Source organism: Zonotrichia leucophrys, chromosome 7 (assembly GCF_028769735.1).
Source record: "Zonotrichia leucophrys gambelii isolate GWCS_2022_RI chromosome 7, RI_Zleu_2.0, whole genome shotgun sequence".
In the NCBI taxonomy this organism is placed as follows: Eukaryota; Metazoa; Chordata; class Aves; order Passeriformes; family Passerellidae; genus Zonotrichia; species Zonotrichia leucophrys.
Window position 1 is genome coordinate 35815945 of NC_088177.1, and position 17453 is coordinate 35833397.

Sequence of the window (17453 nt, forward strand, 5' to 3'; positions counted from 1 at the left end):
CAGGCACTGCACCTCCCCTTGTTCTTAGATTAGCACTTCGGAGACAAGCAAGAGTTAATTCTTTATGGCAAATTCAGTTGCTGTGTGATGGTGAACACGGACACCTAGTGGTGCTCCGGGACAGGGCATGAACGCTCTAAACAGCTCCGTGGGAGAGAAGCTGGTAGAGCCGAGTATTTGTTCACATTTTCCCCTAAAAGAAAGAGAGATTTGATTTTTTTCAGAAAAGATATCTTAGATAGCATAATTTGGGGGGCAGAAAGTTTACTTAGCATGGAATAGTGGAAGAATTAGGAGAAATCCATCACTTCTGGTAAGATGTGTCTGTGTATTTAGCAAGAAGTAATCAGTTTTTTTCTTCCTGTCTTAAATATCCCACACCATGCCAAATTATATACTATTTTGGGCCAGGAAGATTTCCTACTCCTCAAATTAGTCCATAGCAAAGAAACCTCAGCAAATATTATAGCAGGATCTCATTCTTACCATCCCTGTGAATGTCTCTTCTCCAGTTATGGGGAGATTGTCAACATGATGAGTGGTGGGTTTGCTGATAAACTGCCCAGCTAGGTGCTACACTGACCTCCTGTGCACTTCCATCAGTGCACTGAGCTCTGTCTGCCAGGATTAATGCCAGAATTTTGTCTGAACAGCCTCAAACAGCTGCCATGGTTTGTTTTGTTTGTTTGTTTCTATTTACTTACACATAATCTTTCAGAGAAATATTTCCTTCTTCTTCCCCAAATCTAGCATTTCGTCTACGGCAGAGACACAGGACAGGTGAGAACCAGTCCTTGTCCACTGACCCCTTTCTGTAATTGTGAATATCAGCCCTGTGAGTGGGATTTCTTTCACATCTGCAATGACACCAAAACCTCTGTGCCACTGAGTGGGGAGACAGGCTGTTCCCATGGGAGTGTGTACTGGGGGCTGCTTGGGCTGAGAAAAGGGAGTTTGAGACTGTACCAGCTCAAGAGTGAAGTCTACAGATATGTGTGTGCTCTCCTCAAGGGCTCCCCCATTCAAGCTGAGAAGCAGACCCCAGGTTTTACTGATCCCACAGTTGCTCCACATCTGACAAGGTTTCTTCCAATTCTGTTGGGTTTACAAGTCATTCATTTAAAATTATTGAATAATATCCTTGGTTTTAGCTTCATATCCTAAGAAAGTTTATAGTATTATGCTTGTTTACTATCCTCATCTCAGTAACTTTTGAATAAAATCAGTGAACTAATCTCTGTCAAAATTTCTATCAAATTTGCCACTGGAAAAAGGACCTCAAAGATTCCTGCATACCTCAGGAAAGCATGCAGCACACAGGACAAAGAAAGAGGGTCCCTAACAACAGGCAGGCAGCAAGAAATCCACATTAAGAATCTTTCTTAATGCTCCTCTACAATGGATTGTAGAGGAACATTAAGAAAGATTCCTCAGGCCAGAAAAACTTAGATTCATTCTCACACCTTTTTAGACATACAAGGATCCAACCCTGAGATCCAACTCCATTAAAGAAACCCCAAGCTTTGTTAAAAAAATCTGTACAATCACTTATTTATGTGCACACAGGTGCTTATATTCCCAGTCCCTGGATATACAGAGACTGTGATTACACAGACCACTGTTGTCCTTTGAGAGTCACAGGGTGTGAGGCTGAAGGAAAGCAGCAGTTCCAGCTCTCAGTACGGAAGTAAAATGTTACATTTATTCCTAGGTACAAATCCTGAAAGTCAGCATATAATCAATCACTGTGTGTTTATATATTTACACCTCTGGGTTCCATCAGAGAGCATGGGAGGAGCTTTTCTGATCTGTCCCATCAGGATTTTACTCTCCCAAGAGGTCCCTAGAGCAGCTTTGGGAAGATGAGGGTACATTTCTTGTCTTCCAAGAAAAGAGAAGCTGTTTCCTCACTGCACTGGTGGCCAGTGGGAATGTGCCTCACTTATGCTGTAGAGGGATGAGCTGGAATTTGTCACACCATGAAGCACAGCCCTGAGACATCCTGGGCTATTGCCAAGCTAGAAAGTGACCCCAGAAATTAAAGCAACAAAAAACCACTCAGGGTTTCTGATGGACACTCACAGCTAGAAGATTCACAACTCAAAAACTCCCCCACAGCTGGCATTCAAAAGGTTACTGGGTGGGTAGCTGTGGTGTCTCACTTCAGCCCAGCAAAATCAATAAGAAGTAAAAGAAACCAGGGGCACAACGTGTTGAACTTTGACAAAACAAATTATTAACTTGGCTTCTAAGGAACACAAATCCTGTCTTTGCCAGTGTAAATATGATGCAGAGATGATTGCTTTCATCCTACCCTCGCTGACATCTATTCCTTTTCTTTTTTTTGTTTCTGTTTTTCCTGTTGGACCTGGGCAGTTGTCTGGAGGGTGTGAACTAACTGTGGTGCTCCAGGACTTTACAGCGGGCCACAGCAGCGAGCTGAGCATTCAGGTGGGGCAGACAGTGGAGCTGCTGGAGAGGCCCAGTGAGAGGCCAGGCTGGTGCTTGGTGAGGACCACGGAGAGGAGCCCACCACAGGAGGGTCTGGTGCCCAGCAGCGCTCTCTGCATCTCCCATTCCCGCAGCAGCGTGGAGATGGATTGCTTCTTCCCTTCAGGAAAAGGTAGGCAGCAGCCCAGCTGGTTTAAGGTTGTTTTGGGTTTTCCCTTTTGTATCATGTAAGTGCAAAGCTGCTTGGGCTGCTCCTGCAGTCAGTGGGTAAAGGCTGTTCAGTCCTTGGTGAGTTTTGTTCCCAGGTCCCTGTGAACGGGCACAGCACCAGCCTGACTCCATGTCCGTGAATCAATGTTTGTACATGTGCGTCTTCTGCTATGTGGTAATCATTGTCTCGAGATTCTGGATAAAAGTAAGACTTTTAAACAACAGAGGGACTGTTTTCAGTGCCTAAAGGCCTAGAATGAGAGAAAGCCATGCTGTCTACACGCCCAGGATGCCCCAAATTGTGGATCTGTTACTTTATGATTGCCATAGTGCACACTAGTTCATGTTCTTTTAGTATATCCTCGTCTGTAAATGCAAAGACGCCACCAGTGAGTACTGGTACACTCTGCTACTTTGTGAACTGGAGACATTGTGTGTAATGGCACAGTACAATGGGGAAAGAATCCTTTACAATCAATGTGGAACAAAACACATCTCTGGTATTATCCTGAGAGCTTGGGCTTCACTCACAACGAATGGTGAATACTGTTTGTCTCTGTGGTGTCTGTGGCCTCTTTACTTGATGTTCTGTTCTGAGCAATGTGTGTCCCACATACAGCATCCATGCAACCAGGCTTAGGAGATGGTCCAGACTGATAGACCAGGATTGGTTCAGGTCAGTGTGGCCAGAGCAGGTCTCCTTTGGCTATGGCCCCCCTTCTGGCCATGCACACCACAAGTAATGTCCAGGGAGGAAAGGTTCCTATCATCCCACTCCCTACTGGAAGCCAGCAACCTGAACTGTCTTTTTAAATTCTTTTTCCACTCAGCATTAAGAGAAATAGAATTTGATCCATTGTTGCTTGAGCAAGTTAGGCTTGGTGGTTTTGTTTGTTTGGAGAAAAAGCACTGAAACTGAGCTGTAGTTTGTGCTCGCTCCCTGCCTGCCCTCCCGCTGCGGAGGCTGGGAGTGGGGCACACGCCCAGGACAGAGCATTGCTATAGGGCCAGAGTTTCAGACTTTCCCTGTAAGAGGATCTGATCCAAACCTGGGGGACAAGAGCTCAGCTTCTCTCAGATTTGACCCCCTCAGCTGTCAGCTCTGTCTGCAGTGTGAGCTCCAAGCTCCTCATGCACTTCTCAGACCCTCTGGCACCTCTTCTCCCTGCAGCATTCCCAGGGCCCTGCCCTGCTGCTGCTGCTGCCACAGGAGCCTGTCCTAGCCCTCAGCTGAGCAGTGCTGCAGTTTCCTCCATGCAAATTATCTGTGATGAACAGAAAGGTAAAGCTGCAGACCAGCCTGGTCTGCATAAGAGCAGTCACTGGCTGGCATGACTCACAGGAAGCTGGGACGTGTCTGCTGTGTGCCTGGTCCAGCAGCTGGGCTGGTGTCTCTGCTCAAGGGCACTGTGAAACTCCAGCCAAACCTCATTTGAGAGTGCCAGGCTGTAGAGCTTTTCCTTAAATGAAATAAAACTTCAACATTGCAAGAGCAGGCTGTGAAAAGGGAGGCAGGAAATCCTGGGGATGGAGACAGGGTGGTGCAGGGGCTGAAGGCTGGCAGGGGACATGGAGACTCTGCTTCTGGCATGATTGTGTGAGCTTCAGGGCACAACCACACCACAGGTAGGGCAGGGTGGGTCCAGTGCTGGGCTGTGGCTGCTGGAGCAGTGCCCACTGATAGCTGGGAGCCACCAGGCTGTGTCAGCAGAGCACCAGGGCTTTGCTGGCACACCCTGCCTGCCTGTGGGAAGGTTTTCTCACCTAACACTGCCACTGCTCCCGGGCTGGAGCTGCCTCTTGGCCCAGCATCTCCGAGCAAGTGAGTCTGGGGCAGGCTGGCTCCAGCCATGTGTTCATGGCCTTGATTTCCTTTATATCTCTGTCCCCCTTGGCCTCAGTTTTCTTCCTGCACATACCAAAGCTGTATCAGGGAGCCTCAGAATTAATGGGATCTCCAGAAGTGCAGCTAGAAATAATAAAAATAACCACTCAGTCCACAATTTTGGCCAGTGTACAGCAAATAGGCTCTGTGTCTAATCAGTTCTCCCTCTATTAGGAAAACAGGAAATTGTTTAAACTGAAAGAACAGATGTTGGGAATAAAGAAAGAGGAGTAAGCTTAAAGGGGAAAATGCAGTAGCTGCTGAAAGAGCCTGCTGGTCTCATGAGGTGCTGGAAAGATTAGCATGACAAATGGTTTCTAACTATTCGGAGTTGTGCCCTTCTCTACTTCCAGTAGCTTTAGGCACTGGTTGCATGCAGAATCCCTTGGTTCAGGCTTCCACAATTTCTTGCCTTTCTCTACAACCCAGAACAAAACCTAGCACATTTTATATCAACATTAATGATGTTCCTGGTCTGCTTCAAGTATGTAAACATACACAGTTGCAGAAAAGCAGGTTAAATGCTGAATTTTGCTTGCAATTACCAAGGCACATAGTTCTTGGCTTTTACAAGCACAAGTAATTTTAAGTACAGAAAGTACCTGTACTCAGAACTTAACATTTCTAATTATAGTATTTACCATCTATTTTAGAAATAAAAAGAGTTATGCCAAGTCTCAAAACATAGTTACATCTTCATAGGCAGAAACGGCAAATTACTCTGTTTGGTCCTATTATAAGTAATGCTGGAGGATAAATGTAAATCATGGCTCATAGAAGCTACCTATTGCCCTTAAAATGAAAGATTAAAGGAAGTAATATGTCAGCCAGTATCTGAATAAATGAAGGCTTGAATGATTTGGGGGGATCACCAGAATATTTTGTAAAACATCAGTGCAATCCTCATCAAGCCTTTCTGAACAGTCTAACTGAAAGCCACTGGAAATGCAAAACCAAACTTGACAATGGAACATGTGCTCTGTCTGGCTCTCACTCTCTTACACTGTTCCTTTGAAAATTGGTGGTGAATTAACATAAAATATTGCAAAAGGAAAGACATGGTGTGAATATATCAGAACACACCCAGAAGAGAACACTTCCTACCTTTTGTGATGAAATATCTGCTCAGATCTCTCTTGTTGATCATTAAGAGTGCAAAGACTTTCAGGACTGGTCTCCCAGCCTTCCGTCTGGCTCCTGGCTGTGTTCCTTTGGAGGATACACATTTGATTTTTTCATGACCTGACTACAGCTCAGAGCACAATATCCTCCTGCCTGTCCTTCCTTTCTGATGATCTGACAGTGTTTGCAATTACCCTCTGTAAAAAGGCAGACAGGTTTCTGGGATTCACCTTTTGCTAGTGATACACAGATGATTGAGTAAAAGGAATTTGTCTGCAGTCTCTGTTACTGGACTCCAGAATTTGCAGGATGGGTTTTTTTTCTGGCTAGTATTCCCAGGAAGGAAAAAGAAAGATCTCTGGTACTAGAAATGAAGCTCTGTTTGAACTATCCCACATGAATATATACAGGAAAGCTGTGACTTTTATTTCTGTCTCTTTTATCCTATAACTGAGCTCTAAGGTATTAAGCTATAAATTTCAAATTGAGAGAGAAATCCACTTTGATAGAAAGCAATTTCATGACCTTCATTAAGCCCACTGAGCCAAGAATATTCTTGGTGGCAACCTGTTAACTTTGAGTGATTTCAAATTTGAATTTGGCCCATGAAAGAATTAGATGAAATGTTGGTCTTAAAAGTCATTGTCTGGTAACTTCTTGTAACATCAAGCACATGGGGTAACTCAAAGAGTAACAGAGGTTAGCTCTTGCAGTAATTTTAAGCAACCTCCATCACAAAAAGAAAAAGAGGACATTAAAAAAGAGATAGGGTTTCATGGCATTTGTTTTGGATTGATGATACATGAGAGGAAGGTCCTGTTCAGGGCCCCAAAGCAGATCCTGCCCACAGGATACTTGTGTCTGGTGCATATCTCTGGAGGAGATGAGGAATATATTTTTTTAAGACACTGTGCAAACATCTTGCTGTGCAGGCTGAAGTCCACTTAACAGCAGGGTGGCAGTGCTTGGTCCTTGTACCAGACCAAACTGAGAAATGTTTGGATATTTTTTTCCAGAGGAAGAGGAAACACAGATCTTGCAAGGTGCATGTTAGCAGGGTGACCATCTTGCCTGTCCTTCCCAGGTGTGTCACTTTGTCCAGGAGCCTCTGGCAGAGCACCAGGCTTTGGGCAGGAGGGATGAGAGTTTTGGTGCTGCACCAGTCACTGCTGCTCATGTGTTTGAGGGTCACCTATGGCCTGAGAGAGCCTGGGGCTGGCAGGTGCCATGGCAGGCTGGGCTGGGACAACAGGAAGCAGAATAAGGATTTAATAAGGTTGGTGAGAAGAGTGGTGTCAATGAAAGAGGTCACATTTTGATAGTTTCTCCATGTGGGAAGAGCAGGTAATTTAATGCATTAGTGTGCAAAGCTGGTGATGCTAATCCAGCTCTTGTGTTTGAAAGACTCTTTCCTCCAGTTCCTGATATCAGAAGAATCAGCTGTGTAGGGAAAAGCATAATTGTTTCTTCCCACATCTCTGTTTTTTAAGAACATCCTGGGGTTTAGTGCAGGAAAAGAGTCTAGGCTTCTTTTGTTATATCCCTGTTCCTGTTGAGCTTTAAATTGTGATCTGCATTGGCTCAAGCACTCTCTCGGTTGTGTTTTAAACAATCTCTGTTGCAAACATATTCCATGGTAATGGCTGCTGATGTCCCTGGGGAGCTGCGTGAGGACAATTCAGAAGTTTTAGTGTGCTGCATTAAACCTTCATTTGTCTTTGTGGAGGCTGAGAAATTGTTTTTGGTTTTGAGAGTCTTAATGAAGAGTGGTCGATTAAAATGTTTGTAAGGCTGTGAACTAAAGGAAACATTTCATTAGGTAACACAGTTGATTTAACTGGTATATAAGCTGGTCATGGGGTTCCTATTAAACAAACAATGTTCAGGCTCCCATTGTCAATATAAATATGCAATATTTAAATTTTTTAAAAAAACAAACCCTCACTTCTGTTCCTGAAACTGTTCCTGATCCACCAAGGGTGTTCAGAGTCAAAATTTTATAGTATAGGCTGTCTTTCAAGAGAGGTCACATGGACCCCTTCTGCTGGCATTAAGTGCCTCATTGCATCCTTGTTACAAGTTCAAGACATGGCTTACATAGAAAAATCACGTCAGGAAATGTTCATTTTCACTCCTTTTCAGTTACAATAGAGTCACTGTAAGTTGGTCACGAGTGTGGTGGGACATGGCAGCACTCTGGGCTGGCACCAAGGTCTGCCACAGCCCAGCTCAGGGCTGCTGCTCTGCCTCAGTATCCAAGTGTGTCTCCATGCAGCTGTGAAAGGAGCAGGAAAATAAAGATGAAAGAATTCAAAACCACTTTGCTATTTCAGTCACGTCACTCTTTCCCTTGTTTTTTCACTGCTGGCTTTCCCTCTGCTGGCTTTCCCTCCTCTCATCAAACAAAGTCTGCCTTCACTTTGATGGCCCTTCACAGTTCTCCCCATCATCTCGCTCCTTTCTACCTCAGTGGGCAGTGTCTGCCACAGTGCTGGAGAGCTGCTGAATCCCCTCCCTACTGCTGTACTTTGATCCCACACTTCTGTGCCTTCTCCTGCTTCACAATCACCCTGCAGAAAAACTCAGGCACCTGCAAAGTGTCCATCCTTGGAGTTGTTCATGCTTATGCCTTCTCCTGGGCACAGTTATCTTGAAAATAATAAAAAATGAAATATGTAAATATGGCAAATATGTAGCAATATGGCTGATGAGATGTGATTTTCATGTTGTCTATGGGGTAAGCCAAGCCAAGGCTGAGAGGATGAGCCATATCTGTGTCTTGATATTCATATCACAATGCCCATAGCTCTGCATGGGGTTTTAGATGTCAGGTACATCAAGAAAAGAAAACCAAACTGACAAATCCTTGGGATATATGTGTCCTCTCCTACAAGTGACAGACACAGCTCATGTGCAGGCTGTGGGAGCCCTGCTTTCAAGGTGCAGATAGTGTGCAGGCTGTTCCATGCTTTGTGAATAGCCTGTTTCACTGAGGTGGTATTTCTGTTTCATTTGTTTTTATTGTCAGTATGGCATCACTAGATGGTAACACCTACAATCAGCCGTGAGGACATACCAGGTACCACAAAAGTCACTTGTATTTATTGCTTCAGCTTCTTTCGGCTTCAGTTATCTAGTCAAAACAAAAGGCCTCCAGTACTTTACCTGGAACTTTATTTTTATGGAAAAGGACAATTTTGATGAATGCTTTGATAAAACAGGAAAGGCTATTTTGGGGGAAGTTGCTTTGCTCTTGTACAGTGAATTTTTATTATTTTAAACACAGGATTCTTTGTTTAAAAGAGAGAAGGCCTGCAAATTTTCTTGTTTACTTTGCTTCCCCTTCTGACAGGGGGTGGGTAAAATTTATCCACATAGTCGCTGTCAGCTTAACCCCATATTTTCACAGTACAGTCTCTATGCTGTTTTTATCACTGAATAAAAGAGAAATGGAAGGAATTTAAAATGCTGTGGACCACCAGGATTCACCAAGAGTGCCAAAGGGTTCAGCTCTTGGTCTGGCAAGGAAACTGGAGAGAAACTCAGTAGTGGTTTACTACTTTACTTTTTCTCTTTACTGGAGAGAAACTCAGTAGAAACTCTGTGTCAGGCTCAGGAGTGCAGTTCCTTGCACAGCCCCTGAGGAGGACCAGGGTCATAAATTCTCCATGCCCTCCTGGTTCTCTTGCCTGCCTACCCAGTCTCTTTTCCTGGGGCCAGCCCAGGCTTTTCAGGGCCAGATTAAGCCAGTCAAGGTATATCCCTTTTGCTGCGCTGCAGAGAAGTGAGAACTTCTTCCTCAGCTGCAGCTCATGAAGGGGAGGTCCCAGCTGGCCCCTGGCTGCTCAGGTGATGGGTGAGTGGGTGGCCACAGCCCTCTCCTGGCCCCACCAGCCATCTGAGAGGGGATGGTCTGGTCTCAGAGGACTTCTGCTGAACATACATGCTGACAAACAAGACTGCACCAATCCTTTTTTTTTTTTTTTTTTCCCAGCTTGTCTTCAAACACATGCTGGAAAACGAAACTTTAATTTTTATTGCTCACATATTGATGTCCCAGCTGCTGGGAAACCACAAAGACCAAAGATTGTCCTACTGAGTAAATATTAGCCTTGTAATTAATTGAGATAGTTTTCTAGAGCAATATGGGCTATGCAGCATCCAATTTGGCCTGGGGTAGACCAGAGGCATCTTCTGACTCTAAACCAGTCCCCAGCTCTTCGGTGATCCCAGCATGTGTCTGTCCATAGAGTGGCAGAGCTCAGCCTTCCCTTGTGTTAGCAGGGGCACAGCAGAGAGGGGCCTGTGAAGCACCACAAATGGTGCTCACAGAGGCTGAGCAGTGGCTGTTGTACTGAGAAAGGACTCAGCTCTCCTGCGGTGGTACTCAGGGTCAAGAGATCATGTCAGGCATTATCCAAAGTGCTCTGCACAGTTAGCCAGGGGAGGCACCTGCTGAAAACAGTCTGAATATTCTTTTTATTAACTGCAAAGGAACTATATGGGTGTCTTCTGTTTCATCTCCTGGGAGCTGCAGTGCCTCAGTGCAGTGCAGAGACACCAGAGCAAGCAGTTCAGCAGTTCAGTTTGTACCACCAGGTTTTACACCAGCTCTGACCCAAAGGCAGCAGCCAGAGCCTCCCCACACCTCTGCCCCAGCAGTGAAAAACGAGCACCCAGAGGAAGGGTATAAAAACAGCTCTTTGGGTAAAGTCTATTTCCTCTGTATTTAGTCAAGTGTCTTAAAATACAGTAGTGTGGTGAGAGGGGGTGTGGCTGTGCAGCACTTGGCCCATGGAGCTGACAGGAAGGTCATCCTCAGAGATCAGCAGGAGCATGTGCATGACTTGCGTCTTGTGTTTCCTCTGAGCACAGACTAAATTTAGCATTTTCACAGATGGACATTGAACCATAATCCATCTAGGACTGCAGGGTGAAGAGTGGGATGGGAGCTGTTTCCCTGGGCTTTTTGCTGTGTAACCAGCTTCAGTGCACCACCACTTCTTGTGTTCCTCAGGGTTTTCTGCTTTGCCCAGTATTGTGTAACTTACTGCCTGAACCTTTTCCCTGAAATTTTAAAAGTTTAAGCACGAAGGAAAAGTAAACTGCTGGTTCTGGGTTCGGGCCTGACACCCCTGCTTCATGTCAAACTGTGGATGTGCTTTTCAACAGCACCATCACAAAGATTGAACCTACAACTACTGGTCCTTGCAAGAATTGCAGTAAGACAAATACCAATGACTGATGATTTTGGGTTCCCCAAAATGTTGCCCCCCCACTCTTTCAGTTTCCAGACAGTTAAAGGGACTAATCCTAAATGTGGCCTGTATAATGTTGGGCTGATCCTTCTGTTGCTAATCTTAAACAACTATTTTATGAGCATGTTTTGAAGTGAACTAGTTCTGCTAAAAATCCCATTTCCCTGACTGGTCTGAGCTGGAAATAGGCAAACCATGATGCAAAGCACATGTGTATTAAATAATGAATTTCCAGTAACAGAAATTATGTTTCTGTGTATCTGCTTCAGCACACTGCACAGATTTGATATAGTGATCCTGACACAAGAAGCCTGATTTTCCTGTCATATATGCAAGCATTTTGCCAAAGCACTTATTCCCAGGTTACACATTTTGCAAAAGAGCCTGAAACAATGTCAAATTTGCTTAGTTCAGATTAATCCCAAATTTTATAAAGTAGAGTTAATGTTATTGCAACTATGATGATCTAAAAGTCTAGAACATAAATGCCAGTGTATCTTTTCCAATTCCTATTAGCTGGTCTCAAAGAATATTATTTCTTTATAAAAATGTTGTCTTTAACTCCAGAACTGTACTTTTCTTTTCTTGAAGGCAGAGTCCATATTTGACTGCATTTTCCTTAAATCTGTTTAAATAAATCTCTCACAATCTAGAACAGGAAAACAAATGTTAAACCATTCTTTTCCTCAGATGTCCTAAGCATTTATTAGAAGGTGCTACTTTACATTTGTATAATATATTCTTCATATGCATTGAACATTCATTGATTCTGCAGAACTGTAATGCAGTTGAATAAGTTTGTTTTTCTTCACAGAGTTTGCAAGATACAAATTAAATTTTACACAGCATAGAGATAATTGCTTGCATATTGCAGGAAAGATTGGGATGGCCTCCAGCCTCACTGAATGTGTGCCTTCCAAGAAAAACAGTAGTCATACACTATCCAACATTTCACAGATAAAGCAGCCCTGACTTCTCCTTAGCAAGACAATTTGCAGCTCATGATAATTGGTGATTCCCGTTTTCATTAGGTGAACCTCAAGTTCCATTTTTCTCACTGATAACATTTGCCTGATGCCAAATGACAGGTTTTTTTATTGCCCTTTGCTTTTGCAAGCCAAAAAGATTACAAGTTCAACAGTAGCACCCAGTGATCATATTTCAAGGGCATTTTTCTGTTTCCTAGACTAGGGAGGAACACCAAAATATTTGAACTCAAGATACACTTCTAAAAGGTATTTTTAGGTCTTTGTACAGTTCAGTTTAACTTCTTCGAGACTGTACCCAGCTCTTTATTTTCCAGAGAAAATAAAGAGCTGGGTACAGTCTCAAAGAAGACTATTTTCTTTAGATTTCATGCTTCTTCAGGATTTTAAGTTAATAGCTGCATTTTGCCAAGGAACATACATCCAATTTCTTTGGAAATCTGTGGGAATTGCATTTAGCTACCAGGGAGCAGATTCTGGCTTTAAGAACCAAATAGCATTCTTCAGAAAAGCCCCAAAGAACTTATTAACTCTGCAGGACTCCTACTCAGTGAAATAAGAACATTCTTCCTTTCACTGACTAGAAAAGTCAAATTAGGTTTCATGCAGGGCGAAGGAACTGGGGTGCTGTTGGTGCCAATGTGACCTGTGAAAAAGCTTATTGAAAAAAACTTTGTGCATGGATGGCTGGTGAAGGCAGTTCAGGCTTTGCACCCTGTAACCCTCATGGCCATTGCACATCTGTCCAGACAAATCTATTGAGGTTGTGCTGTGCACACACAGTGCTGCTCCACAGGATATCTGCTGGGACACAGCCTTCACCTGGCAGCTCGACACGTTCTGCAATGTTCAATCTGCTGCAGCCTTCCATTATTCCAAAGATGTGCCTTTCTGCACGTAAAAATGCAAAAATGCTCATTCCTCTCCCATCAGTTTCTGATTGCCATCATAAAACGGGACACGCAGGCACAACAGAGACAGGGCTGAGCTCAGCAGCGCTAGGGGCAGAGCAGATTGTCAGACGGCTGGAAGAACCCATTTTGTCTCACAGCAGGAGGCTGAACCTCCCTGAGCATCAGGAATGTGTCCTGTGCCTACCTGAGCAGCCAGGATCTAGCAGAGCAGTGGGAACACCCAGACCAGAGAGCACAGCAGCACAGGCGATGCAAGAGCCACAGAGCTTGAGGCTTTTGCAGTGAAATCTGAGCAATGCTGACAGGAGAACGAAGGCAGATCAAGGAACCAATCCGGGCTAAAACAAACCTTTTTTCCCCACTAGGTTAATTTTAACCTGGATCCACTTGCGGATCAGATTCGCTGTGAAGCTGCACAAACATTTCTGTTGGCACAGGGGAAGCAGCAGGAAGGAGCAGGCACCTGGGAGAGACAGAAAAGGCACCAAAGGGATTTGGCAGGACTGTTGGCTCTTGACAACTCAAAGTGCTCATGGAACTATCATGTAATGTGGAACTGTTACATAGCAAGAGATTGCCTGAACATAGGAATTAAAAAGTACTCCATGGCATCATGTACTTGTCCCTCTTGCAGAAAGACCTAGAGGGTTTTCTGTCTTGCGGTGACTGGAAATTCCCGTGTGTAGAAATGCAGCTTTTGGCAATGTCTGATGGTACCAAGCAGAAGGGGGATTTCCAGAGGTTTTGGTGGTAGACTGGCATTCCCAGGAGCACATTTCAGAACAGAACATCAGTAGAAATTCTGTCTGTCAGAGAGCTAACATCCTCAAAATATCCTAACTGCTGGTTAATGGACACCAAAAATGAAAGCAGGCAGAGGTGCTCCACACTGAAAAAAGAAGGGTTGTTTTCTAGCTAGTCATTCCACCAGATGATAAAAATAGCTTTAAAACTACTTTTTTTTTCAATTCTCTGCACAGCAGGCTGCTTGTTATGTGTGCCCTTGTTATTTATACCCACCATAAGTTTCAATAGCAGCTTTACAGATTCTTTTATGCTTGTCTTAGATCTGGTGTTGTAAATCAGAAAGCTTTGCCATCTTAAACATTGCCTGGTAAGAACTCCTCTGCATTCTTTTTACCTTGGAATAAAAGGGAAGTGGAAAATACACTTAATGCAGTAATTTGGCCCAAATAAATATAAGCTTTTACAATAGTGACATTGAATTTTATTTTAATTTGAGTACAGTTCCTCCAGATGGGCCAAACAGAGAAAATATCCCCCCTAAGCAGCAAATACTGTGTGCCAGTTTTTAAATTTTTCTTTTAGCTTGATTTAAACCCTGTTTGTGTTGGGTCCTGGGTGGGGGAAAGGAGATGAACAGAACTTGCAATTTGCTGCAGAACTGAATACTCTTCCATTAAACAAACAAACAAACAAACAAACCAAAACAGGTAACAACTTACTCTAAACAAAGAGAAATAGCATTTAAAGGAAAATCCGCTGTGGCTTCTACCATCCAAACAGAACAACCTCAGGCAAGTTGGGACAAGCAGGCTGGGAATATTTTTGTTACACTGTTAGTTTGTAGTTGCTAGAACAACTCACCTTTGTCATGCCCCAGTGGGCGAGGCTCCTGTTTGTCTTGGGAAGCAGACTGTGATGGGCTGAGATAGGCTCCTGATTTCCCCACCGAGGCCCAGCACAGTAAAACAGGAGCCAAAACATCCAAAAGGCAGCGCTTTAATGCCTCTTGTCTTCTGTCATTGGGTATTGCTGTAACTCCCAAAGATATGTCTCTGTTCTAATGGAGATAAGTGCTTCAGGAAACAAACACAAACCTGCTTAAATTTTTATTTCCCTCTTTTCTGCTGAAGGGCTGGGGTTTTATTCTGACCAGCAGTTCATTCAGGATGTGCTCACCATCCAGCACAGCTCCCCTGCAGCCAATGGGTACTGTACCAACACAGTGTGGTGTGTGGTTTCGCTCACGGGGCCTCCCAGGTCAGGCTGGTTTGTGACGTGAGGCTCTTTGCTGCAGCCCCATCTGAGCATAACTCATCTGCTGGTGCTGCTGGCAGGTCAGAGAAGTCCTCTCTGCTCACACAAGACCTTGCTGAAGCGGTAGAGCCAGTCCAGGGGCAGGTGAGCCTACAGTGAGGTCAGGGAGGATGGTAACGGGGCCGTACTTACACCAGCTTGTAACTGTTTTCTCACTGTCAGCAAATAGTTACTGCTTAGGAGCTGTATATTGAGGGGAATTGGTTCTGTGGAACTGGACAATGCAGGAATCTGTTCTGAGATCTCTGAGATGCAACATTAGGCTGGAGGTTGAAGGGGTAAATGTGTTCTGCAGGTGTGTTCTGCTCCAAAAGCAGGTGAAACTATCCAGGGCTGTACCTACCTGAGTATTTGGGGGGACAAATCTAAATTCTCTTGAAACAGACTGAATCACATGAAAGCAAATATGTGTATCTTATTCTGTGCTCTGCTCTACAGTCATCCACCTTTATGTGATGATCTTTGTAAGATACTTTCAGGAGTAAGTCTCCATGCAACTTCTCTCCTTCTGTAGGTCTGTCTTCCTCATAGAATGCAGAGAAAGAGAAAAGATGGGTGGTAAATAAGGAAGAAAGGCTGGTGCCAGTGGGGGGCTTGTGATGTTTGGGAGAGGAGGGTGAGCAGTGTGTAAAGGTGAGGTCCATCACAGCAGAGCACACGGGTCTGGCTGTGGCCTTTGGCTTTACAGTACAGTTGGTGTGCCAGGATGCTGTTAGGTCATGGCAACTCTTCTAAGCTGCCATAAATCCACCCCGTGCTGACATCCACAGCAGAGAGATAAGGATGATATATCTTAACATTTGCTGAACATATGCCTACATTGCAGTTCAGCGTGGAGGTTGTGCTGGACTGTCTATATTTCTTCTTAATTTGTTTGGTTTAGCTAGTTGAGAATGTTCCTTTTTTGCCTACCACTGTGCTGAGCTGAGGAGCCAAGAACCTCTCCTTGGAGTTGTGCTCTCTTGCACCAGGAGGGAATATGACTCCATTTATTTATTTATTTTTAATTTATTTTATCTCTTTTAGTACCCAATAAACTTGTTGTTTTTTCCAACTGGCACGACAAGGCTCTGGCTATTTTTAAAGAATGTGGTTCATTTGATTTAATCTAATGAATGTTTAGTGCTGTTGAAAATAGCTGGAGTCGGAGCCAAGAATAATGTACTGAAATGTGCTGGTTGAGCAAGGACTGCTTCACTCTGCCAATCTGTTTCCCTCCAGTTGTTCAGATTTACCTGGTTTTGCAAGTAGCATTTGCAGGCAAGATGTATTGATCAAGGTGCTTTTTAATACAGATTCCAAAGGCCAATAGTGCCAGGGACATATTTTGTCACACTCATTTCAAGACACAGCTAACAATGACAGCTCTTCTTGTTGTTCAGTGTAGGATGCCTAATCTCTGTTTCAGACCACTTGAAAGGGAATGTGAAATGCTGATATCCTTTTATTTCACATAGGAAAATTGAGGCATGAAATGGTAATTTTTTTCCCCTAAAGTCACCCAGAAAGCAAGTGACAGAATGAGTAATGAAACCAGCATCTACTGGGCTCCTGAAGCTGCAGTGTAAGTCCTGATTTCTCCATGAACTGAAGCAAGAGCATCATCCAAAAAAATGCTAAATCCTGGTGGTTTGCACTGGTTTTCAGAACATCCATGTTTACTGTCCTGCCTGCACCCTCTGAATTGATCTGTAGAGGTACCTAAAGGTCCCTATTAAAAAAACTTAAATTTCATGCATGTCTTTGCACTATCTGAATTTGACACTGCAAGGCACACCAAATATTTAAATTATGTTTTTAAAACTGTACAAATCCATCTTCCTTTTGCCATCTATCAGTTTTTTCTGTTAGACAGTTGGTTTGCTATTCCTCCCTAAGAAAGGAGTAGCTAATACTTAAGCTTCATTGGATTAAAAAAATAAATCAACCATAGTACATCTTATTCCATGATAGTGATGTCCATAGGGATGGATTTTCTGCAGAGATCACTTTACACCCTAAAGCACAATGTAGGATTGACTTGCATAAGTAATGAACAGATGCTCCTGACAGCTATTACATTATTCATCTCCCTGTGCATGTGATGGGGAGAAGGAAACAGCACCTGTTACTATGGGAGAAATATTGTCACTGCTGTTCTACATTACAGACCTCCAGGGCAATCTGGGCCAGGCGTGTTTCACTGCATTTGTGTTGACCCAAAATGAAGCCATGCCAGTTTACATCCCCTTGTTATTTTGTCCTTTGTTTCCCTCAGATAGGTCCCTCAGTTCATAAATTAAGAAAATAAAATTGTTGCTGAAGGTGTGAGGGAGCACTGAAAGCAGTGAAAAAAATTGCTTTCCATCTTCTACCCCAAATTTTTCTGAGGAAGGCTGGGTAAAGCTATTAGAACTTATTTCCCCTCTACAACAACAGTACTTTTTACAGACCATCTCAGATTTCATATGAAAGTAACTTATATGCCTGGGGAATTTCTAAAGGAGTTTTTGAGAGTAGACAGAAGCATTTTCCTTGTCATCCTGACACTGGATTGAGATGACTTCCCGTTCATCATTGGTGTAGG

At 43.7% G+C, this 17453-nt stretch overlaps 1 protein-coding gene across 11 annotated transcripts in view; it reads left to right on the top strand.

Moving 5' to 3' along the window:
- Positions 1–17453, top strand: part of KALRN (kalirin RhoGEF kinase) — a 464736-nt gene that overhangs the window by 368066 nt on the left and 79217 nt on the right. For 10 of the 11 annotated variants that reach the window (XR_010440959.1, XR_010440958.1, XM_064717937.1 and 7 more), the window contains exons 35-36: positions 751–780; positions 2377–2623. Coding sequence is in view for 9 of the 11 variants with exons in the window: in XM_064717937.1 (XP_064574007.1) it covers positions 751–780; positions 2377–2623 (277 nt within the window). In the remaining 2 variants the exon portion in view is untranslated. The remainder of the gene's footprint in view (positions 1–750; positions 781–2376; positions 2624–17453) is intronic. The other variant, XM_064717931.1, reaches the window with a different exon arrangement.